This window comes from Microcaecilia unicolor, chromosome 6 (assembly GCF_901765095.1).
Source record: "Microcaecilia unicolor chromosome 6, aMicUni1.1, whole genome shotgun sequence".
Taxonomy (NCBI): Eukaryota; Metazoa; Chordata; class Amphibia; order Gymnophiona; family Siphonopidae; genus Microcaecilia; species Microcaecilia unicolor.
Window position 1 is genome coordinate 85190721 of NC_044036.1, and position 12134 is coordinate 85202854.

The 12134-nt window shown below is 43.5% G+C and overlaps 1 protein-coding gene across 4 annotated transcripts in view; it reads left to right on the forward strand.

The window, feature by feature from the left end:
* The window catches only part of RC3H1 (ring finger and CCCH-type domains 1), a 343910-nt gene that overhangs the window by 302654 nt on the left and 29122 nt on the right, over positions 1 to 12134 (forward strand). For 3 of the 4 annotated variants that reach the window (XM_030205363.1, XM_030205364.1, XM_030205366.1), the window contains exon 18: positions 7536 to 7685. In XM_030205363.1, the coding sequence (XP_030061223.1) occupies positions 7536 to 7685 (150 nt within the window). The remainder of the gene's footprint in view (positions 1 to 7535; positions 7686 to 12134) is intronic. The other variant, XM_030205367.1, reaches the window with a different exon arrangement.

The following is a 12134-nucleotide window of genomic DNA, read 5'->3' on the forward strand; positions in this document are numbered from 1 at the left end:
TCACATCTCACTACTGCCTTCAGCAGGATACCCGACGTGACAGTCGGTTTGGGCAGTCGGTGCTGCAGAATCTGTTTGGGATTTAGAATCCAACTCCACCCCCCTATGCCCATTTTTATTCTGTTCCAGGCTGCACTCTCAGATGTTCTGGTTTTTAGGTCAATCCTTGTTATGTCTTCGCTGTTGTGAGGCCCAATTGACCTTTGTTTGTTGTTTTGAGTGAGCCTGGGTGCTAGGGATACCCCAAGTGTGAGAACAAGCAGCCTGCTTGTCCTTGGAGAAAGCGAAGATTCATACCTGTAGCAGGTGTTCTCCAAGGACAGCAGGCTGATTGTTCTCACAAACCCGCCCACCTCCCCTTTGGAGTTGTTGTTCCTGTTGTTTCTTGCTTTTGGATATAACTAAGCGGGAGCACTCACGCGACAGGCAGGAAGATGGCCGCGCCCCGCGCGCCAGTAGGCTCTGGCAAAACTTTGTTGATTTTTGCTTTGAAAAATTGCCTTTCCTGGGTCCGCCGTGGACGTCGACCTAAGTGTGAGAACAATCAGCCTGCTGTCCTTGGAGAGCACCTGCTACAGGTATGTATCTTCGCTATTCAACCAAAGAGAATACAAGCAGGGATTCCCCTTCATATTTTGTTCAGTGACCTCTTTCTTGGAAGACTCTCTGTACTCTATCTTAGAATCTTGGCTGTTAGGAGGTTTGACCTTCATAGGGATGTTTCTCTTTGTTGTTGTTACAAATTTTGTTTACTACCAAGGAGGTCCATATATTTTATTTTATATTTTATTTATTGCATTTGTATCCCACATTATCCCACCTTTTTGCAGGCTCAATGTGGCTTACAATTCAACATGAGTTGTGGAAATCTGTCTGAGAAAATACATTTAGTATAGCAAAAGGATCTTATGGTAAAGGTGGTAATAATAAAACAAGATAATGTCTTAGCAAGTCTTAGAGTAGGACAGTTCTAGTTTCATAAGGAGGGTTCACATGTATTAATCTGTGTGGTATGTTCTTTCGAAGAGGTGGATCTTCAATAGTTTGCGGAAGGTAATCAGTTCATAGGCCGTTTTTAGTTGCATGGCAGTTCATTCCAAAATTGTGTGCTCAGATAGGAAAAGGTTGACGCATGAATTAGTTTGTATTTTAGACCTTTGCAATTAGGGAAGTGAAGGTTAAGGAATGTGCGAGATGATTTTTTGGCATTCTTTGGTGGTTGATATAGGTTAGAGTTTGGAGTTTCTGTGGGTTCAGCTTTACAACTTTGCAGTGTTTCTCCTTGAGGGTTCCATAGCTTCATTCAAATTCTTCCTCCACAGTTTGGATGGAGACATTACTTACACATCTCTCAAGGCAGAGTCCGGTTCTGCTTTGTTTCAAGGGTCTTGGACAGAAAAGTTCCATGCTTGCTTGCTTGCTCACAGGAGATTTTCCTCAGGAAGGGAAAGCATAAGAGAACACCACTTCAAATGGTCTTTTTTTGAAATCTGAGCTTTAGTCCAGGTGACTCTGACCTCCCCCTTCTCTTGGACCTTGTAGGGTTTTATGATTTGTTAATATTGAATATACCACCTTTCCTCAAGAGATAACAAGGTGGTGTGTACAAATACAATAAGTTTTAGGAGAAAAGGAACATCATTTCCAAAAGAAAAGGAAAAAGTACGAGAAGTAAAGACAAAATCAGTAAAAATAAAGGTTCAGTAAAAAATTGCAGAAACTAGTGGATCCCTTCAAGAATGATCTGAATTTTGATTAAGAAGCTTCAAGTCTGATATTGGAAGGAAGGGAATTCCAGAGAGGCAGGTTGAGGCAAAAAAAAGCCTCAGTTTCTTGTTGATTTGTAATGTACCTGTTTAAATGGGGGACTCTGAAGGCGGTTATCATTAAGTGATTGAAGAACCCTATGAGGTGCATGAGGAATGAGTAAAGTAGAGAGGAAAGTGGGGGTACCTGAGTAGAATTGGATTCAAAAATCAATTGTAAGCCATGGTGTTTGAATAGGGGGGTGATTTGATCAAATCTAGTGGCGTGGGAGAGTATTCTGATATCAGTGTTCTGAATAGTTTGCAGATGACAAATGAGATATTGTCAGGTTAGTCTTTGGAGAGTTGTACACCCTTTCAATCTGAATGCAGGCTTATCGCTTCAGATTATAGGAAAGTCATGTGAGGGCAAGGACTGCCATACTCAGGTTGAGCATGGGCCTCCCTTGTTGATTTACAGGCCCTGATGGTTCGGATAGCCCTGTTTGTCTATGAGTTCCAAAAGTGACAATTACAGCAATGATCGTAGTTTGTGGGCCTGAGGGGGGAGAGAAAAAAGTTACAAAATACAAATTGGTGACACAAGTTACAGACATGTTTGATCACAAGGTTATATCAATTTTCTTTATCAATGGTTGTATATTAAGGTTTTGTTACAGTTCTTGTATCATCAATAAAAACAGTTGAAACATAAATTTACCTGTTAATTTCCTTGAGTCCTGCCAAGCCAGGCCAGTCTAGAATCCACTCAGGGAAGTCATGGCAGTTGAATATAAATACAACAAGCACATGGTTTCCATTTTGAAGTTTTTTTGGAATTAGCTTTACCCTTGTTTTAAAGTCTTGTCTTGGGTTACTAACCAAGGAAGGATGTTCTTGGTTTGATTTTGATTGTATTGTGGAAGCTCGAACAAAACAATTGTTTTGTTTTGTTTTGATAGGTTTTTCATCCTGGATTCTTAGCTTGGACATTGGCATCTCCAAGGATGTCATTAATGTCGCGTGGTGCAGAATGCTACAATAGCATATATAATTTTTAAGAGCCACCCACTAAAGTTTCCACTATGCTTGCATGAGTGCCTTCCCGTCTGCCATGAGAGTGTTGGACCAGCAGTCTCTTCTCAACTGCAGTGAGGAGAGAATGCACTGTCCGTGGCCCTTCATAGCGTCTGTCTGTGGCTGTTCATGAGCAAACAGTTTGAGCGATTTTTATGCCTTCACTGTGGGATTTTTATCCTACTTCTTTTTATATTTGCCTTCGGGGTGTCTTGCTTCTCCCTTTACAGTTTTTAGTTAGGTTCCCCACTTATAGGTTTCCTTCATTTTTTCACACTCTTTAGGCCCTCTTAGGCCTGAGCTTCGGTCAGGAGTTTTTCCCTCTATTTTTCTGGTGCTTTGTCCCTGTTTACAGTCACCATCGAGTTGTTTGATTTGGCCACAGCTGGTTTTCCTTCATGTCATCGAAGGATCCCAGTGGCTTCCAGTGCTGTGCTCGGTGCAGTCGGACCATCTCTTGCAAATACACCCATTCTTGGTGTCTGGGGTCAGAACATTCCCCTGCCAGCTGTATTCTTTGCCTGCGTATTCTGAAAAGAACCCGGCTGCCAAGAGAGGATCAAAGAGAGAATTTTTGGAGCCCGCTCCAAATCGGTCCCTGTGGCTACAAGACCTGTGTCTGACACTGGGAGTGGGCATGCATCGAGCAGGTCTCCACCTGCCTTGACACCGGCCAAGAGGTGCCAACACGGGGGTCTCCATGCAGCCAGGACCAGGCGCCCACTCTGACCCTCGACATTTCAGCAGTCTATCTTTGAACCTCTCCCTATGCACATCTTTGTTTACCTCTCCATGTTCAATTTACATATCCTTACTACAATTTGTAATATTCTCATTCAAAACTTGTAATTCTATTTACTATGTAAGCCGCATTGAACCTGCTATGTGTGGGAAAGCGCGGGGTACAAATGTAATAAATAAATAAACCGATGACCCAGCCTTTCCCGTTGTCGGCTCTCAATGAGCACATCTGGGCCATGCTCCATGAGCACCTGGCGGGTCTTATCCAACAGAGTGCATCTGGCATCTAGGATGCTTGCACCAGCCATGCCTCTTTTTGCTTTCCTGTAAGGCCCTTAGCCTATAGTGAGGTCTCTAATGCCAATTCTGCTTATGGTTCCAGTGTTGACAGCCACCCTTGCTGGCACCCCCTCAACGTTGATGGAGGAAGCTTTGCCATAGTTAAGGGTGGAGCCAACACTTTGACATCCTTCCACACATGGACATGGTTCCTCTGTCTCGAGGCAAGCTCGGTCTCAGCCCCCCCATGAGGAGTTTTGTTGCTGACACCGAAGAGGAGCGCTCATGGATGTCTGATGAGGACCTTAGTCACTTCTCAGAAGAGGCATCCTATGGTATCACATCTGATCCCTCCTCTCCAGAAGAAAAGAGGGTCTCCACATAAGCGCCTTTCCGTCCTCCCTTTTGTTAGAGAAATAGCAGCTGCCATTCGATTGGAGATAGAGGACGAGCCCAGGGCTGAGATGTTCAAGTCTCCTCCTAGAGTGGCTGTGATGGTTCCGCTTCACAAGATCTTGTAAGACGTTCAGGTGAAGAACTGAGAGTCCCCTCTGTTGGTCCCTGTCCTCCCCAAGAAGATAGACACCATGTTTCAGATCCAGAGTTTCCCTGGTGCTGCCTCATTCCCTGGTGGTGGAATCCGCGCTCAAAAGAGCCAGGAGTTCTGGACTCTTTTGGTCGGAAAATGTATCAGGCCTCTATACTCATCTCCCGCATACAATCATACCAGCTGTACATGAGCCTTTACTTGTGGAGCTTGGTGCTCAATATGAATGATTTGTCAGACTCTGTTCTACCAGAGCAAGCCAGATCTCTTTGCTAGCTGACCAAGCAACAGAAGGTGTCTTAAGTTTTTAGATAGGGGAATTTTAACGATATCTTTGATGTGACATCCAGGATCTCTGCGCAGAGTATAGCGATGCGCAGACTGTCATGGCTTGTGTGTCTGACTTGGACCCTGCAGTCCAGCAGAGATTGGCGGATACCAAGTGCCGGTGGTGGGGGATAACCTTTTTGGAGAGAAGGTGGAGGAAGTCACTGACCTCATAAAAAAGCATTCTGATACCATTGAAACTCTCTCCCGCCGGACACCTTCTGCACCCTCCTCATCCAGGAGGTTTTCAGGTAAAACATAAGACATAAGCATCGCCATGCTGGGACAGACCAAGGGTCCATCAAGCCCAGCACCCTGTCTCTGATAGCAGCCAAAAGAAGAAGCTCCCTACTACTCTCAGAGCAGGAGCGTAGCCAGACCTGTTATTTTGGATGGGCCCACAGTTAAGTTGGGTGGGCCTTCCCAAACTACCCGTCCCCCCCCCCCCCCCATCCTACATCTTGCTCCCTCTCCTCCTCCCCCAGATCTGGCATTTGCTGCCACAGCCACCTGCCCGTCCCCCGTGTACTACAGTTACAGTGGCATGGTTACTCTATTCATTGGCATCAAAGACCACCAAATTGCCCTCCGAGAACATGTGTAAAAATACCTGTGTATAAATATAGAAACACAGTTTAAACACAGGTAAGCATTTAACTAGTTATTCTTAAAGGAGGAAAACGCCTCAAGAAGCACCTCTACCATATATTGACAGGCAGAGGGCTGGGACTTCTTCATCATAGGCAAAAAACCGCCTTCTTTGTTTTTCTTGTCATCTTAGCAACTGAAAAAGCTCAACATTAACAGAGTAGAAAATTACTTAACTTAGACAGGCATGCTAGCCGTCTTCAATGCTGTCGAAAAAAAGAGGAAAGGAGAGATGCGAAGAGGCATCAGCTGTTCTTTCTGCCCGTGCAGCGCCTTCACACAGAGGTGAGAGGCGCTGTGCGGGCCCGGTAAGAAGGAGGGGGCCCGGTGGAGGGGGGGAGCGGCGGCGGCGGCGACAACCTCAGGGGGGGGCCGGCGGGGCACGGGGTCGAAGGATGGCGGGATGCAGAGCTGGGAAAGAGAGGAAGGGAGGGGGGCCGGGGCAGCCGTAAGTTTTGATTTTTGTTTTGATGCAGGGAGAAGTGGGGAGCAGCGGCGAACTCGGGGGGGGGGGGGGCAAGGCCGTCCGTGAAGGACGCTCCTGACGAGCGCCTTTGCCCCTTCCTGATCTATGCAACGTGTTTGTGTTTTGGTTTTCTTTTTTTGGTTGTTTTGACGTTTGTGGCATGTGCAGAGCAGCCAGCATAACGCTGGCTGCTCTGCGCATGCTTTAGGGGCCGATTACCGACGGGGATTACACCAGTTTGATGCATTCTACTTTACAGTACCGCACCGAACATGTGCGACTTGTTTTTTTTTGTGCATTCTTCGTTTTTTAAAATTCGTTAAGGACTTTAACGTTTTAGATTTTTTAACGTTTGGTTGATTCATCTGGCCCTCAGTAAGAAGTGAGAGCTTTAGAAAGAGGTAATCCCATTATTGGTCCTTTTCCTTTTCAGTGGGAATGGCAGAGCAAAGCTGTGGCATATAGATTCAGGTTACTAGCTGAGTGAGAGTTCAGAGCCTCAGTATCATGTAAGAACCCTTACTCTGGGAATGCTCCTAGCCTCTTCAATCCCCTCAACTCAACCTACTTTCAGCAGAAAGCACTATAGACAACAGTGTGATAGCTAGAATTTTATCATCGACCCAAATTCAGGCTGTAAGCTCATTCCATGGGCCCATAATAGTACTGTTCTTTCTGACATTTGCCAGAGATGTCAGCCAGCCAGTTCAAACCTGTGTATATATATACAGCTTGTAATAAAACAGATATCTTGGATTCATTTGCTGTTTAGAATTCCAAGAAAGGTAGTGCAGCACATCAGTTAGGAAGTGATTTAAAGATCATAGAAGTCTGTGTTAAATATGACCTTCTGACTTTCTCTCATCTTTCTATTGTAGTTACATGTAACTGTGTAACTCTATCTCCTTTTTAAATCAAATATGTAACATAGTAATAGACCACAGATAGCGTGATCCATTTAGTCTGCTCTGCAAAGTGACTAGAGTCGTACCTGCTGCTCTGTACAGAACATGCATGTTTTCTGCTCTATGCCTTTGTTTCGGCTGAGCCTTGTAGGGTACATCCCTCTGTTATCCTTTGCTCTATCCTGTCTCTAGGTAGGAATCCTCTGTGTTTGTCCCAGTGTCTTTTTGAAAATTTTCACCGTTTGTTTTCCCATCTACCTACACTAGAAAGGTGTTTCAAGCATCCACAATCCTTTCTGTGAAAAAGCATTGGGTGGTAGATGCCTAGAATGCGCTCCCAGTTAGGGGGGTTTCAAAAACAATAACAGAATTTAAAAATATCACTGGCTAGCACTGTATGATTCAAAATGTTGGTGTACAGTCTTGCAGAAATATGTATCCTTATCAAAGCTCAGTACTTTAAGGATTTTTCTCATTAAAGAGCAGTTGTGAATGTAGCCAGTGTATTTCCCTTTTCAAAATTGTTTGTTACACAGTAATCAAAATATTCCCATTTGAACATGTACATTTGCAGGTTGAACTTACAAAGATTCTAATTTATTTTGCTTTCTTTAAATTTTTTTTTAAAACTATGATTATTATGATCCTTATCCCAAGGGATAGAGGTGGGGGGGGGGGGGGAACTTAGCAATTAGAATGCATACCTGAATTTTATTCCTTTCCAATTTTCTCCTCCGCCACTCCTTTTCTGCATGGTGTGTTGTGAGCTTAGTTGTCTTTGCTTGGCTTTATGCATTTAGGCTGCTAGTAACAGGCTGCTGTTGCAGAGGGAGCCAAGCCAGCCACCGCTACCCCCTAAGTGGCCTGCAATGATATCCAGTGAACAGCTGAGCCTAGAGCTACACCAGGTGGAGAGAGAAATCGGCAAGAGAACTCGGGAACTAAGCCTGGTGAGTGGATATTGAATGTGCAGGTGATTGGGGGGGGGGAGGGGTTTATGGTGTTGCTTGGTTGGCTGCAGCACTTTTAATTTTTGCAATATATCATTTTCTCCCATCAACAAGCAGAACTGAATTGGGTGCACAAGTGGGTGATGTCATTATATGGCCCCAGGTCTCCCAGAGCTCTGAACTAGTGAAAGGTTTATGCAGTCCTTCCTGCATAGACCAGTTTAAGTCCCCTTTGTTTTATTTTTTTCTGCTGTGCCAAACGGATGTGAAACAAAGCTCTCCAAAGACTTTTCAAGAGTATTTTTAATTTCCAGTGTGTATTCCTTATTTCGTATTCATTATAAAAGAGAAATATATATTTTACTTCCTCAATGTGAGAATCACAGGCGGTGGTGCAGATAAAACCATGCCCTGTTGTCACGAAACACCTAGCCACTTACCTGGGGCTAACCCTATGGTCACTTAGAGAGTCTATCCCCAGCACATCTCAGGTCTGCCTACACCTGGGCATGTGCTCTATACTAGCACCTTCCTCCCACCGACTGGGTCCCAGACGCCTCTGGCCAAGTCTCCCACTCTGAAGTTATCCCCGGTGATTTCTAGGTTACTGGGGCCACACTCCCAGTGGTCCCACAAACCACCAGGATTCTTAGTCATTCCAGACAAGCAGAGTTAATAAGCTAAAAAATGTATTGTCATAAAAAAATATTGAACAATGAACTTTTAAAACAGATGAAAATAGCAGGCAAATAACAAGTAACTGAAAAAGCATCAATTATAAAACTATCTAAACATTTTATCACTACGAAGTACAGGAAATATAGCTGCTCACAGGTTACAGAATATAACTGTTCACAGGGTCTCAGTAAAGCGGTCTTTCTCTCTCTACTTCCAAACTAAGACTGGAGAAAAATCCATTATTTTCAGACAGAATATGAGCTCCTGGGCCAGTCAGAGCCCAGAACAACATTTTTAAAAAGTAGCTGGCGATATCACTGCAGGTTACAACTTCTCTGTGTTAAACTGAAGAGGGAACAGTCATTTCTCTGTAATAGCTTTAAATGTAAAACATGCACCACCTGCTGGCCAAGCTAGAGAAATACACTTCATGAAATATTCTTAAAATTCACATGCTGGAAAATTCACCATCTGTGTTTAAAATAGGTCATGAACCTGAATGTAAATGGCCATATGTCTCCTGGGAATTTCTTTTGGATGTAGTTTAGTTGATTCTGAGTTCCTAGGTTGTAAATAGAGTACATTGAGATCCGTGTTACCTCTTTACATCGTGTGAGAGACTCTACACCTCCACTACTTGATTGTCCATCTAAAATTAACACTGACTGACCCGGGAGCAGATGAGCAACCATTCAAAGGAAGTATTTTTCTCAGTTCCAAATGATTGATGTTGAGCAGTCTCTTGGCTTTCAACCAGGTTCCATAAGTGAATGACTGTGTTCCCCAGTCCATATTGTAAACATCTGTTGTAAGCACAGGAGCCAACTTAATGATCAGGGCTAAGCCATGTGGAAATCCCCTCCCTGGATATAGTCAATGAGTTTATTTGAGTATTGTGACTGCTCAAGCACTCATAGAGCTGGCTCATAAGTACAATGATGATGCTGAGGTATAAAGAATACCTGTTGGAGGGGACAGTATCTTCAGATGGGTAATCTCACTTCATAACAGAGACAGCTCTTACCCATTGATTTCATAAACTGAAGCAACCCTGAGCATGGAAGACACCAATTTACATCTGATTCAATTCTGCTTGTTGACACAGAAGTAAAATTTCTTACCTATGTAGACAGTAGCTTAATCAGGCATACAAGTCCTCCCTCCCCATGAGGTGTATTACTTGAGTGGAACTAAGTGAGGAGACTTAAGAGATGCTGCATGCTCCAAAACCTTTCACTAGTTCTGAGCATTGGGAGAACTGTTTGTCCTGGTACCATGATATGACATCACCCTCTTGTGTGCCTAATTACTCTGGCTATCTACAGAAAACACTTGTTACAGATAAGCAATATTGCTTTCCCATAGATGACTAAAAAGAGCTTCAACATGTTCAAAGACTGAAGCATCTTTATGTAAAGCAGCAGTACTGGACATTCCCCTTTAAACAAACTTGCCAGCATCCAGAGTCATGTATAGTAACTAAGAATAACTAAAATCACATTTTTAGATTAATTTAATTTGATCATGTATATTCTGCCTTTTCAGAGTAGATAACAGGGTTATAGCAGCTGTCTAGGTGGCGCAGCATACAGGTTTACTTGATCGGCATTTCAGCCATTGTGCTGTGGCTTTCTTCAGGGTGATGCTATGAGGTTGGTTTGTTTTTTTATGTAGCAGTTTTTAAACCGGATTGGTTGTTGTTGGTCCAGTGATATGAAGGAAATACTTTTTCACTCAGCGAATAGTTAAGCTCCGGAACTCTTTTCCACAAGGTGTAGTAGCAGCAGTTAGCATATCTGGTTTTTAAAAAGGTTTGGATAAGTTTCTGGATGAAAAGTCCATAGCCTGCTGTTGAGACAGACATGGGGAAGCCACTTCTTGCCCTGGGATTGTTAGCATGGAATGTTGCTACTAATTGGATTTCTGCTAAATACTTGTGACCTGGATTGGCCATTGTTGAAAACAGGATACTGGGCTAGATGGACCATAGGTCTGCCCTAATATGGCTATTCTTATGACATTTGAAAGGAAGGAAACGTTGTTCCCTGTCAGTCAATTTAAACTCCTGAAGGTAGGAAAAGTCATTGGTGACAAATTGCATAGGGAAGTGGCTACAAAAGAACAATATCAAAACAGCATACAGCATGCCCCAATAGCTATTACTTAACACTGGTGTGAGGGAAGGACTCCCCACCCCCAGGCCATTGGGGTCCATGCAGTTGTGGCCATAGGTGAAACCATCTACACCATAAAGGAAAGGCTAAAGAACACATGAGACACCACAAACACAGCAACACAGACAAAGCAGCTGTAATGCTCCATGTGATGAAACCTGGCCTTTCTGTCAGATTCGAAAAGACAAGGATTCTGGAAAAAGAAGACTGACAGTTGCCCAGAAAGATAAAGGAACTGGTAGAAATAGCAAGACACCCTCATAGCCTCAGTGGAGACAAAGGTCTCAACATAAACAAAGTGTGACAACCACTCATACAAGAAAAGTTTAGTGCCCAAACATTTGGCACTGAGGGCCAGCAATTTTTCCCACCTTCGAGATTTTAAATTTGATGACACCAAAACCTTTTTCCACCTTTCAAATGTGGTTGGACTGATAACCAACCAATCTGGTGTGAGAACAACAGCAAAAAAAAAAAACCAGCACACAAACCAGCCTCACAGCATCGCACTGAAGAAAGCCACAGCAGGATGGCTGAAACATCGGTCTAGCAAACTCAGATGCAGCATTACCACTGCTGTAACCCTGATGCCAGTCAAGAAAGCCTAAAAGAACAGCAGATTACAGTTAAGACATACATAATAGTAAAACACAATTCGATAAACCCAGCCTGATAAAAACAAAATGCATACTCATTCATAAAACAATCCTTCAGTTACACTTGAGGCGTATTTTCAAAGCACATAGGCTTACAAAGTTACATAGAGGTGTATTTTCAAAGCACTTAGTACAAAGTACCATTATAATACAATGCCCCTTGATCATCGTTGTGTGCATAAACACATAGTATGATATATAAAGTATCAGCTACAGCCACCTTCAGCAATAAATAACAGCTGGATCGATCTGGAATCACAGTCCGAACCTGCCAAGGAAGCGCCTCAAATAAAGCTATCATGACCTCCCAGGTTTTAGTCTGGGAACCAGAGGAAGCAAAAAAAGATGTGGATATTGCTTATGAGAGACCAAAAGCTTTATGCTTCTGCCTCAGGTGTGTTTCTTGAATAAAAACGAAATCTGCACGTAGGTGGCAGAACTCTTTAAACATCAGTTGATGTTTCACGGGGGTATTAAGGCCACGCACATTCAAACTCACTCAGACATTGGGGCACCCACTCCAAACAAACCATCCACAAATTCCACCCAGCCGTAAAACCCCCCAGTCACCATATACATAGACATACTCCAATACCTAGAACCCACATTTATCAAGAACAAAAACAAATGGTACTGGTAGAAACCGTCCTCATCAACAGAATCAGTATGTCAAACATCAATTGGTGGCACACCGAGCTGAGGAGGAAGAGAGCACCACCACAAGGAACCCCAATAACACTGTCTTTCAAATCTGTCACGGGAGCAATTTCACATCATAACAAAAGGGGCCAATGTCCCAATTCATGATGTCCCAAAGGTGAATGGCTCACTAATAAAGTAGAGTGAAGACCGGGAGCATGCAAATAAGATCAAGTCTTAAGTTTCTGGGATGACAGCCTTTTATCAGATGTATGGCGCTGCAGATGGTCTCCTCTGGGACA